Source organism: Scomber scombrus, chromosome 15 (assembly GCF_963691925.1).
Source record: "Scomber scombrus chromosome 15, fScoSco1.1, whole genome shotgun sequence".
Classification (NCBI taxonomy): domain Eukaryota; kingdom Metazoa; phylum Chordata; class Actinopteri; order Scombriformes; family Scombridae; genus Scomber; species Scomber scombrus.
This window is the reverse complement of record NC_084984.1, coordinates 24,030,732-24,043,343: the sequence shown is the minus strand read 5'-3', so window position 1 is coordinate 24,043,343 and position 12,612 is coordinate 24,030,732. Positions and strand designations below refer to the sequence as shown.

At 34.6% G+C, this 12,612-nt stretch overlaps 1 protein-coding gene across 1 annotated transcript; it reads right to left on the bottom strand.

The window, feature by feature from the left end:
- Positions 1–6,333: 6,333 nt before the first annotated feature.
- LOC133995494 (EKC/KEOPS complex subunit Lage3) lies at positions 6,334–9,070 on the bottom strand. Its single transcript, XM_062434903.1, has 3 exons — positions 9,006–9,070; positions 7,047–7,175; positions 6,334–6,840 (listed from the first exon to the last, which is right to left on the bottom strand). Exons 1-3 carry the CDS (start codon positions 9,053–9,055, stop codon positions 6,726–6,728), a joined length of 294 nt encoding a protein of 97 aa, XP_062290887.1. The 5' UTR covers positions 9,056–9,070; the 3' UTR covers positions 6,334–6,725.
- Between the last annotated feature and the right edge of the window lie 3,542 nt (positions 9,071–12,612).

Sequence of the window (12,612 nt, the reverse complement as noted above, 5' to 3'; positions counted from 1 at the left end):
TTGAGTAGGTACTTTTTTGTAACTGAAAAGGTCTGTTCTGGAACCGTACAGAGGCGAGGCGAGCCGAGTCGAGGCAAGTCGTGCTGGAACTGTGTAGTGGAAAAGCGCCATTTGTAGTCGTAGTTAATTTTTTCTTTTGTGTAGACGCTCAGTTTGTCAATTAGGTAGGTGTAAATGTCTGGCCATTGTAGGGGGTGCAGTCCTGTCAAATTGTCCATCCAGTGAGTGAGAGTGTGGGGGTGGGGGGCAGTCCTGTCAAATTGTCCATCTAGTGAGTGAGAGTGTAGGGGTCAGTGAATGTAAATTTTTTTAAATAACACACACGGTCTCGGAGAGTTAGTGTATTTACATATTTACTAAAATTAGATTTTTCCTTGTCCATTTTTGTCAAAACTCGTTATAACACGCTAACCGGCGTCCGTTAAAACACGCGTACCGGCGTTTACGTTTTTTTTTTTTTTTACTTTGCCACGTGTTGCTTTTATATTCTGTCCTCATGCATTTCATGTTTTATATTTTATATTTTATATGAAGCACTTTGAATTTCCTCATTGTAGGAATGTTATAAACTAATAAACTCTCCCTGAGATTAAAGCTTCACCATGAGGAGAAAACATCTGTACATCTGTTGAGTCTCTACTGAACCAAAGTGAAGCAGAAACCCTGAAAGACTGAAAGATCTCAGGTATGAATATGAATATGAATATGAATATGCAGATGTTGTAGCATCAGGGATTTAAATAGTTTTATTTATAGTTTAAAATGTTGGACGAGAGACAGCAAAATAATAATAATAATAAAACATTTCAATCTTGTTTTTTAACAAATAAAAAGCTTTTTGTTTCTTACCTAGAGCTACAAAAGTTTATCACATGAAGAAAAAACAACATTCACTAAATAATCGTCATCAATTAAATATTGAAACCAACATCAATCCAATTAGATATCAATAAATGTAACTAATGTAGAATTCTGTGAACTGTTTATCTAGTAAAATTTAAGACTGAATAAATTATGTTTAAAGCAAAATGTTGTGTAACAGAGAGAGGGGTTTTAATTTTAGAAGAGAGTTTAATCTAAAATAAAAAGTCAGTGAGTTTTCTCTTCCCCTCGGCTCACAAGTGTGTCTCATTTAACGTCTTCTCTTTCCTTCTAGGATCTAAAGGACTATACTGCTCTATTTTCCTCTTTCTGCCACGGTTACTACAGTACAGCATGTGTTCCCCACTGGACTAAACTATACTGACAGATTATTGTTTGTCCTGGTAATGGAAGCTTATATGACTTCGCATGAGTTTATTTTCATCAATGAAGCCTTAGAGAAACTTCCCTCATCCTCCTCTTCCTCCTCCATACATCATTCTGCAATGAAGAAGAAGAAGAAGAATACAATAAAAAAGAAGAAGATGACGAAGAAGATGAAGAAGAAAAAGAAGAAGAAGGTGAAAAAGAAGACGATAACAAACTGGCATTTAAAGGGTTAACAATGTATTTTATTAGGAGAGGACAGTTGTAGCATATTAAGTCATGCAAGGTTTAATAGTCAGGGTTCCTTTTAACAGACAGACATTAGAGGTATCAATACTTATCTATTGTTTTAATCTGATATTGTATCCATTGTTTTGGATTTATATCAGATTTATGTTTAAACGCCTCATAAACAAACAAAACGACTAAATTCATCACAACCTGAAATGATTTACTTTCCGTCTGCTGCTCATTTCTTCCTCATACTTTATATAAACTGTATTTTTCTCTCGTTCTCTCTCTGCAGATGTTTCTCCAGATGCAGCAGCTGCAGCATCACAACACCTCCTCATTCATTAAACGCTGTTGAATCACACTGACCTCACATGTTATTGTACGTGGTGCTTTCAGAGCCACTTGTCATCTGTGAAAGTGGGATGATGTTTAAATGTCAGCTGTGATGAGTCACTCCTCTGAAAACACAAAAACCTCCCAAAAAAAGGACCTTTTAATGGGATGTGTGGCCTCGGCTGTTTAAACTAAGCGATGAGAGCAGGTTGAAGCCCTGAGCTTTGACTCTCAGGCAGCTTTACTACAAATAGTCACTTCGGCCCGCCGAGGGGTCCGATCCGGCCCACTTTCCTTCCTGTGTTCTTTTCCTTCCTTCTTTCCTTCTCTCCATCCAGCTTTCCTTCCTGTCTTCCTTCCTTCCTTCCTTCTTTCCTTTCTTCCTCCCTTTCTTCCCTCTTTTCTTCCTTCCTTCCTTCCATCTTTCCTTCATCCCTTTCTTCCTTCCTTCATTCTGTCCATCCTTTCTTGCTTCCGTCCTTCCTTCCTTCATTCTGTCCGTCCTTCCTTCCATCTTTCCTTCATCCCTTTCTTCCTTCCTTCCTTCCAGGATATAAATAACAGAAGATCACAAACTGAACATTCAGGAGCACGTAATTGTTCAGTCTGTGTTAAAATAAGTTTATTCACTGACTCTGATCTGAATTCTCTGATTTATGAGAATTAATCTGCTGCAGTTATGTTATTTACTGTCATAAACACACACACACACACACACACACACATGCTCGGCTCGTACAGACTTACACAACACTAAAATCTAACTATTAGCTACCGATTATTTCCATTGTCAGTTCCTTTATTAATTCATTAATTAATCCAAAATCCAAAGACACTCAGTTCGCTGTCACTGAAAAGTAGAAAAAACAGAAAATATTCAAAATAAAGAATGAATGCCTGTTAAATTATTGTTTAAATGATATGATTAATGCCGGGATCGGACTATGTTCACCATGTCAGATTAAGTAATCACAGTGGCATAAAATAGTTTAGTTTATTTATTTATTTATTTCAGTCACATCATACCTCTGATGTACAAGAAGACTAACAAAGCAAATAATCATATTAACCGCTCAGTGTCTCTCATCTCCATCACTTCTACTAACAAGCCGGAAGGGAAACAAAAAGCAAAAGTATAAATAAATAAATAAATAAAGCAGTTTGACCGAAAAGGTGCAGGTTCATTAATCATCTAAAAGATTCCAATGTATATAATAAACACAAACATCCACAACGATTGGCTATATACATAATAAACACACAATAATACAGTGAAAATACACACACACACGAACACACACACACACACACAACAAAACAGTGAAAATACACACACACATACAACACACACACACACACACAACAATACAGTGAAAATACACACACACACAACAGACACATCTCACACACATACAACAATACAGTGAAAATACACACACACACAAACACACAACAGACACATTTCACACACACACATACACAACAGACATTTCACACACACACACACACGACAGACACATCTCACACACACATACACACACATACACAAACACAAAAACACACACAAACACAGAAAGACACACACACACACACCACCACAACTCAGCATAGATTAATGGCATTTTAATTAAAAAGTTAAAGGTGAATGACGTTGATCATTAGATGCTGGATGTAGAAATAAGTTCAACATATCAACTTAAAACATGATAATATATCAGTCTCTGCTTGTTTCTGCTGCTGTTAATGCAGGTTTTAATTATATGAAACCACATTTTGATACAATATTTGGATGTTAAATGAGATATTAAATGTATTTAAGCTTCTCTGGACAGCAACCATAACAACACCTCTGCAAAACAGGAAATAACTACTTAAAATATGATGATATGTGAGAGATGTTGCTTATTAAAGGGAGCATTTTCTCTTTTTTAAGACCATTAAACTTGTTTTTACAGCTAATTGTAATGTTATTCTTCTTATTTTATGAGTTTGTACCAACGTGTGTCATTAATATAAAAACTCTGTGACTTCAGAATAAAATATCAAGTTATAAAATCTCTTTTCTTTAAAGCCACGAAACAAATCCTCCCCTTAATATGTCAGCTCAGACTTCTCCTCCCATAATCACATCGCTGTAATTCCAGCTGTCATTTTAACAGAAGATTAAATGAACGAATATGAACCCTACTTCTTTTATTTTGTGCTTCGTTGCTCACTAAAGAAATTATGTCTACAGATAATTGCAGCAGTTTCCAAGTAACATAATGCTCCTCTTCTTAAAAAAGCAGAAAGAAGGAAAGAGAAGAAAGTGAGAGTTTATAGGAGGAAGAGACACCTGATCATCTGCTGTCTGCTGTGAAGCTTCATTTCCTGTTGAACGGTGACGTTTGCAGCTTATTATCCTGTCAGAGTTTAATCTGCTGCTGACAGAGAGTCAATGTTTGCTCCTCAGATTCCTGCAGCCAGTTTAAGACGCAGTTAAGGAAAATAAACTTTAAATATTTATAATATGCATTTAATTAGTGTTCGCTTGTTGTCTTTTTTACTTTTTTTATTTAACCCTCCTGTTGTCCTCGAGTCAAGGAAGGAAGGGGGAAGAAGGAAGGGAGGGAGGAAAGAAGGAAGGAAGGAAGGAAGGATGGAGGAAGGAAGGGAAAGGAAGGGAGGAAGCTAGAAGGAAGGAAGGAGGGAGGGAGGGAGGGAGGGAGGGAGGGAGGGAGGGAGGGAGGGAGGGAGGGAGGGAGGGAGGGAGAAAGGAAAAGAGGAAGGGAGGAAGGAAGGAGCGAAGAAAGGTAGAGGGAGGGAGGAAAGAAGGAAGAAAGGAAAGAAGGAAGGAAGGAAGGGTGGAAAGAAAGAGAGAAGGAGAGAGGAAGGAATGAAGGAACAGTCAAAACAGACAGGGTCAATTTGATCCGGGAGGACGACATGAAGGTTAAAGAGAAAATATAAAACATCACAAATTTGTAGATTTTCAGTTGTGTGATATATATACGGGTTAATGGTGATTCTTTGTGTCCATGTGGTTTAGTTTAAATTTAAAGGGTTAAAATGTGAAAATAAACATATGAATAACTTGCACACATTCTTTTTTTGTGGACCCAGCATCAAATGTTTGCTTTTAATCCATTTTGAGAGAATATATTAGAGGATTATGGCAAAAATGTCTAAGTGGTGTAACCATAAAAACTTTGTACCAAATAATTCAACTTGCTTAAAAACAGTAAATTCTCAATAAAACACCATATCAACTAGTTTGGCATGATCTTACATTATAACTTTTTATATTAAATAAAGGTAATGGAATACAATTGTTCTAAATATTACATTTCATCTGGGGAATCATGGAGATCAGGAAACATTTACATGTTTTAAATGAAGTCATTATTAGTAAATACACTGTAGGTGATAAAATATGTAATATGTATCATTCTTTTGTGGTTACACCATTTGACATTTTCAGGAGCATTCAGTCTTACTTTTGGTAAAAAAAATAGTGCAAATATCATTTCAAATTATATAAAACCAACAAAAATACTAAATGTACATTTTAACAAACCTGAAGCTGCTTTTAAAACTATTTTTAAGGATATTTTTGAATTACTGATGAACTGATCAGATAATTGATTATTTGAGGGGTTGTAAGTAAGTGTGTCAATTAAAGCTTTAATAGACTTTTAAGATGCAGTTTAATACCTTCTATTATTGGTTAATCAGTCAAATAATAACTATTGATTAACTGACTGATCAGTGCAGCTCTAAAATGAAGGTAAAGTTTCACGTGACCACAAACAATCTCAAATTGAAGAAAACGTCTGCAGTCTCACAGAATCCATTATTTTAATTAAGTAGTTTATATAAGAAGTTATCAGATGGATAGAAAGAGATAATAAATTAAAGTGATGCTCTGAAACCCAACCAGTCAAATCTACAGATTCCTGGTGCTGTGGCGCCTTCTGCTGGTCAGTCAGTGTCACTGCAGGTCAGAAGATATAAAATAAAATAATATTATAAACCTGTTTATTTTATTAGGTAAATTTCACATCCACAAAACCAGAACATTAAAAACAATCCCACCATTTAAATTATTTGTAATTGCTATAAAATATTATTTTGAGTCTCTCTATTGTATATAAAAAAGAAAAGTATAATTGTAATAAAAATCTACTCAGAATTATTTTAAATTTTAAAAAAGAAGTCGGTCACTTAAGTATTAATTATTTATTTCTAATGAAACTATCGTGTTTTCTTAATATAAATTATATTTTTTTGTTATTTTTTAATTAATTAATTTTTCTTTCTTTCTAATGAAACTATCATGCTTTCTTTATATACATGTTTTTTACATTATGAACTGGAATGACTGGCTGCTTGTATATTCTGTTTAATAAAGAAAGAAAAAGCACCACACTACATTAACAATAATTCAATATGACATTAAAAGGATGTGATGTGATATAATATATGAATATTGTTGCAAATAAAACCTAATTATTTCACACACAGAAAACGTCTTTAAAAACAGGAGCTGCAAATGTTTGAAAGAAGGTTTATTGTTGTTTGTTATAACTTTCAAAAGAAGTTTAAATATTCATTCATATAAATGCTGTACAGTACATTTATTTAAACTCAATAGAAAGCATGTTTTAACGTCTTTTTGATCTTTCAGCCTTCAGAAAAATCTTTATTCTTACACAGAAAAGTTCAAATAAACGCTTTAAAAAACAGCTGCCAGTTAAATGTCCTTTTTTCTGCCTGTTTTTCTTCCAGATGTTCATGAGGCTTGATCCAGATGTTGAACCTGAACCCTCCTGATCCAGATGTTGAACCTTAACCCTCCTGATCCAGATGTTGAACCTGAACCTTCATGATCCAGATGTTGAACCTGAACCCTCCTGATCCAGATGTTGGACTCAGAGCGGGACAGCAGGTCCGAACATCTCCATAGTTTCCATAACGAGCGACAGATGATCCATAAACGAGTTTACTGACACGCGGAGGATCCGAGCTTCATCTGCGCTCCACTTCCTGAAAACAGAGAGAGGAGGTCACATGATCACAGAGAACAGGTAGGTGTGTGTGTGTGTATGTGTGTGTGTGTTTGTGTGTTTCGGTGGAGGCTGAGCAGGTGCGTGTGTTGTTCTGTGTGTGTGTCTGTTTGTGTCTGTGTCTGTATGTGTCTGTGTCTGTATGTGTGTGTGTTGCTCTGTATGTGTGTGTGTGTGTTTCCTCACACAGACAGCGTGCTTCCTGTCACCTCCAGATGTTTACTGATGCCTCCTTTCCTCGGTTCTCTATCTGGTGACAGAGAGTTCAGAGCGATGACGGCTTCACGAGACGACGGGAAAGGAACATCTAGAGAACTGCAGGAGGTCAAGGAGGAGAACCGCCAATATAATGACATTATAATACAATAATAAATAAAATAAATGAATAGAAAATAAAATACAATAAAATAAAATAAAATAAAATGAAAAATAATGATAATAAAATAAAACATAAAATTAAAAAAAAGATTGATTAAATTAAAAAATAAGTAAATATATAACATTTTAAAATAAAGCAAATTAATCAACTAAAAAAGATTAATAAATAAAATAAAAGTACATTTTAAAAAAACAATAGAAAATTCAATAAATTAAATTTAAAAAATAATAAAAAATACAATGAAATAAAATAAAATATAAAATTCATTACAATAAAAAAATAAAATATACAATAAAATAAAAATTCAATAAAATAAAATAAATAATAAAATCAAAATTCTATAAAATAAAATAAATAAAATGAAAAAATAAACGTACATCCACAGCACATCTTTTAACGGATTTGCTTTTAGTGACCTAATTTGTTCATTGTTACTGTTATTCTTATTTTATTTTATTATTATTTCTGTAATATTTTCATGTTATCCAGAGATGTTTTATTTCATGTTTCCATCAGACAGAAAATTGCTTTCTTCTCATCTTCAGTTTTTTTTTAAATACAGAATGCAGCAGCTTAACAAACAAACACATTAACTGTTTCCGCCCGTTTTAAAATCAATTTTAACATTTTATTACTCAGTTTTAAAAAAGTATTTATGTTCTCGATCATCTGACAGGTTTTTACTTAATGCTCCAAACTCCAGATTAATAACACACAGGAGGAAATACTGAGGCTCATAGACTCTTTAAACCTCCTCTAGACTTTTATAGCGTGTTTTGGTCTCTTATGTACTTTTACTGTAATACTGCATACTACATCGCTCATAATACTGCACTACTTTTACTGTAATACTGCATACTACATCACTCATAATACTGCACTACTTTTACTGTAATACTGCATACTACATCGCTCATAATACTGCAGTACTTTTACTGTAATACTGCATACTACATCGCTCATAATACTGCAGTACTTTTACTGTAATACTGCATACTACATCGCTCATAATACTGCAGTACTTTTACTGTAATACTGCATACTACATCGCTCATAATACTGCAGTACTTTTAGTGTAATACTGCATACTACATCACTCATAATACTGCAGTATTTTTACTGTAATACTTTATACTTTTTGGGGGGATTTCTGTGTTCGTGTTTAGGATAAGATGGCTCCAACTAAACCGCCTGTTTTCTCTCCGCTGTAATAAAAGAAGTTCATCATGACATCATCTACATCAAGCTGGACTTTTATAAATGTGGTTTGATGTGATGTTGTCTTTCATAATTGTTTTTGAACAGTGATATATACAATTATAATTATACTTAGACATTTTTTACCATTTTTAGACATTTTATGGACGTAAAATTGATTGATTAACTGTAAAAATAACCAATAGATTAATCAAATTATAGTTAAAGCTCTAAACACCAAAAATCCACTATAACTATACTCTATACTATTTTCATTTGATATTTATTTATCAGACAATAATAAACCTGTCAGATCAGCTGTGATGGAAACATGAACACTTTGCTCTCTCAGAAACATCAAAGCAGAGCAACAGTTAAATATTATTGACTATAAACATTAATATAAACAATAATATTAACATTAAACACCTTTAAACAGCACACACACGTCCAGTAATGATCATATATGACTGTGTTTATCATGTATTGAAGTTAAACACAGATTAACTGAACTTTATCTCACATATAAGACTCATATATAATAATTCAGAGCTCTTATTAAAGGATACAACTCCAGTCTTCCGTCTGAGTGGTTTGTTTCTCCCTCTGAAGCCGCCATGTTGGTTGTTGTTGAGAGGAGGAAGACACCGGAAGTGACGACTGAAGAAGAAGAAGCAGCATCAGAATAAGACGCCGCCCCCAGCGGCGGAATATAATATTGCACCCACATATTAAATAAGTGGAAGATACTTTATTCAAGTTATAGTAACAACATAGTAACTTCTCAAAGATGCATACTACATCACTCATAATACTGCAGTACTTTTACTGTAATACTGCATACTACATCGCTCATAATACTGCACTACTTTTACTGTAATACTGCATACTACATCGCTCATAATACTGCAGTACTTTTACTGTAATACTGCATACTACATCGCTCATAATACTGCACTACTTTTACTGTAATACTGCATACTACATCGCTCATAATACTGCAGTACTTTTACTGTAATACTGCATACTACATCGCTCATAATACTGCAGTACTTTTACTGTAATACTGCATACTACATCGCTCATAATACTGCAGTACTTTTACTGTAATACTGCATACTACATCACTCATAATACTGCAGTACTTTTACTGTAATAATAGTTTTTCATGCTGAAGTCTTAATTATAATAACGTATTTGTACACTGCTTTTTTGGTACTTTTACTGCAGTACAGATCTGAACACATCTTCCAGCACTCGATAGAAGAAGTAAATTAAACGTAATTCATAATAAAACAATTTAAGGAGCGTTTCCGGTTCTCTTTCACATTAAAGTGTGGTCCGTTAGTCCTGTCAAACTCAGCTGTGCGTTTCGTGCGTCTCTGCTGCTGCTGCCGCTGCTGCCATGACATCGGACACATTTAGTTTATATATGATAATCTTGAATAACTGATCCATTGATTTATTTCACCACTCGATCCACTTTACAGCCGTCAGCGACAGAGATCTCTCCTCCTCCTCCTCCTCCTCTTCTTCCTCCTCTTCCTCTTCTTCTTCTTCTTCTTGCTCCGACTTGTTCCAGCAGTGTGTTGATGATCGATACATCTGACTATAATGTGAGTACATATATTACTTATTACAGCCTGCTAAATGACAGTTTTCTAATGTTCTGTACACATGAAGTATCTATAAAATAACCAGATATTTATTCACGAAGAGAAGATTATAGGTGAGGGAGAGAACTTAGAGTTAAATATTGAATGAATGAATGAATCCCACTGTGAAGAAAAAAATACGGCCGAACTGTAATCATCTTTACAGAACAACCTGTAAATGTAACAGTTAAAAAAATGCATTAAACTACATTTTAATCCATTAAATTCACCATTGGATTTCTGCTAAATTAGCCATTAACCATTATGTTATTAATACAATTATTTCAGTAAGATTTACATCCAGTTGTTTTAATTACACTGAAAAAAAGCCTCATTATAAGACAGATATTTAACTGATTTTTTCTATAAATTACCCTCAAAATCTACCTGACAAATAACATTAAAATATATAATATAATAATATTAATAATGCCATTTAAATTGCATTGTATTGCTTTTTGTATTATGGTTTTTCTGTGTTTAAACTACACTAATAGATAATTTCTACAAAGGATTATGTTTTTTTTTAATACATATTCTTTCTTTAAAATTAAGAGTTATGTTTGGTTTAGTACTTATAGTAAAATACTTACAGTAAAATATTATTGTAAAGTAAACAATGCTCCATTTTATTTCCATTTGCAGTTGTTTGATGTCTGATTTTACAGCATTTTGGTGTTAATATGGACATCATGTGTCTTTTAAGTGATTGATTACAGAAGCATGTTCCTTCTTCAATAACTCTTCATTGACTGAATATTAACAAACAGTGTTTTGGTCTGTGTGGTGAATGTTTAGTAAGAGTCTGCAGCAGAAGAGATTCTTCAGTGTTTTTCACTTTTCGCACTTTTCGCATCTTATAATTTTAAGTATTTATCGTTTTTCAGTCGTCATCCTGAGTAATTTATCGTACTTCTTCAGTATTTATGAGATGTTTGTTGTGTAATAATGTTGAATTATTTGTTACTGTACAGAAGCAGCATTGTGTGTCCAAAGGCAAGTTTCCCTCTAAAGCAATAAAGTCTTATATGAAAGGCTCTCAGCTCTGTTCCCCAACACTGTTGTTAAATTGTTGTGTGTTAAATCATTAATTTCAGTCAAATCTGTTTCCATTAATGTGTCAATTCATCTCTTTTTTCAGTAATTGAACACATTGGCTCATGTGTGTACTTTATTCTTGTTCACAGGATTATGATGTGGTAGAAGTCCGATCTGTATCTTTCCATCAGTTGTTCTGCCTGTGGTTTTTGGGTTAGATCATAGCGTGTATTTAAAGATTGACGTAGCGAGGTGTGATGCCACCTGTTGGTTTCACTGGAGCCAGTTTGAAGCTCAGAGTTGCAGCTTCTGGTTTCTGTTTGGAGCCGGTTGAGAGTGTGTGGTGTTGCCTTTCAATCTCTGGAAACACATGCCACTAACTTGGACTGAACTACTGTAGCTAAATTGTGCTAACAGTGCAGGTAACATTAGCAAGTAACCTTTAATTTAGTGAAATATTGTGATAATAGTCCAACTCAGTGCCAATCCGTCAGTCAAAAGGACTTCCGTCTCTATACAAGAAAAATGGGGAATTCACCAACTTCTCACTTGATTTCTAACCTCAGTAAACGTTTTCAAAATGTGTTTATGGTCTCAATCACTAGTTTAAAGCCTTCTTCAATGCAGTATGATGTTCATTTGTGAAATGTTGGCCTCCCTGATTTTATATTTGACGATAAAGCAGGGTATGCATTGGGGGCGTGGCTACGTCGTGATTGACAGGTTGATTGGTTCACAGGTTCAGGAGGGTGCCTCATGCCCCTCCTGATGCCCATATAAGTAGAATCCCGGCATTCACCTGAAATTTTCAAGATGGCGCTGCTCAGATCCGAAACTATTGGCCTCCGAGCAGCAGTCCACAAACCAATGGGTGACATCACGGATGTTACGTCCATTTCTTATATACAGTCTATGGTTGGAGCATCTCGCAGAGGTTGGAGGCGTTTTAAGGTTCTCTTAGCTTTAAGATGCAGGAACAGCAGGTTGGGTTAGATCAGCTGCTAAATCAGGGATAATGAAAGCAGATTTGCATCATTATCAGTGAGAGACCGGTAGGATTTACATAGATAGGTGAAACTGTTCTGTCATAAATGAGATTTAGTTGAATTTGGTGCACTTATGATCGTTTGTGTCCTTATAAAAGGCTACATCACCTGTTTTTTACCTTTGAGTGTCGACCTGCTTCATCAGCATCCCTTTAAAAGTTTCCACTGCCAAACAACATCCAAGATCTATTATTACTTACTCCAGCAGTTCACCAAGTAGTCCTGTTTGTAGTCTCTAGAACCAAATATTTTATTAAGACGTGTGGATGAATTTTGCAGTGTCTCTCACTTTCTAGTGTGATCAAGCCTTTGTTGTGTCTGGGATTCATGTGGCTGTGAAACAAGGCAGCTCATCGACCCTCCTGTATGTTCAGATAGTTTAGACGGTATAGGCTGTAATCTCTCACATCAGTAGAGGAACTCCACTTTGTGAATAT

Bases quoted from the DNA above. Each gene is read 5' to 3' on its own strand.
- LOC133995494 (XM_062434903.1), bottom strand. From the start codon at position 9,055: ATGGCGGCTTCAGAGGGAGAAACAAACCACTCAGACGGAAGACTGGAG. The intron at 7,176-9,005 runs GTATCCTTTAAT...GACCTCCTGCAG, and splicing joins TCAGACGGAAGACTGGAGTT to TTCTCTAGATGTTCCTTTCC. The intron at 6,841-7,046 runs GTGAGGAAACAC...CTCTGTTTTCAG, and splicing joins ACAGGAAGCACGCTGTCTGT to GAAGTGGAGCGCAGATGAAG.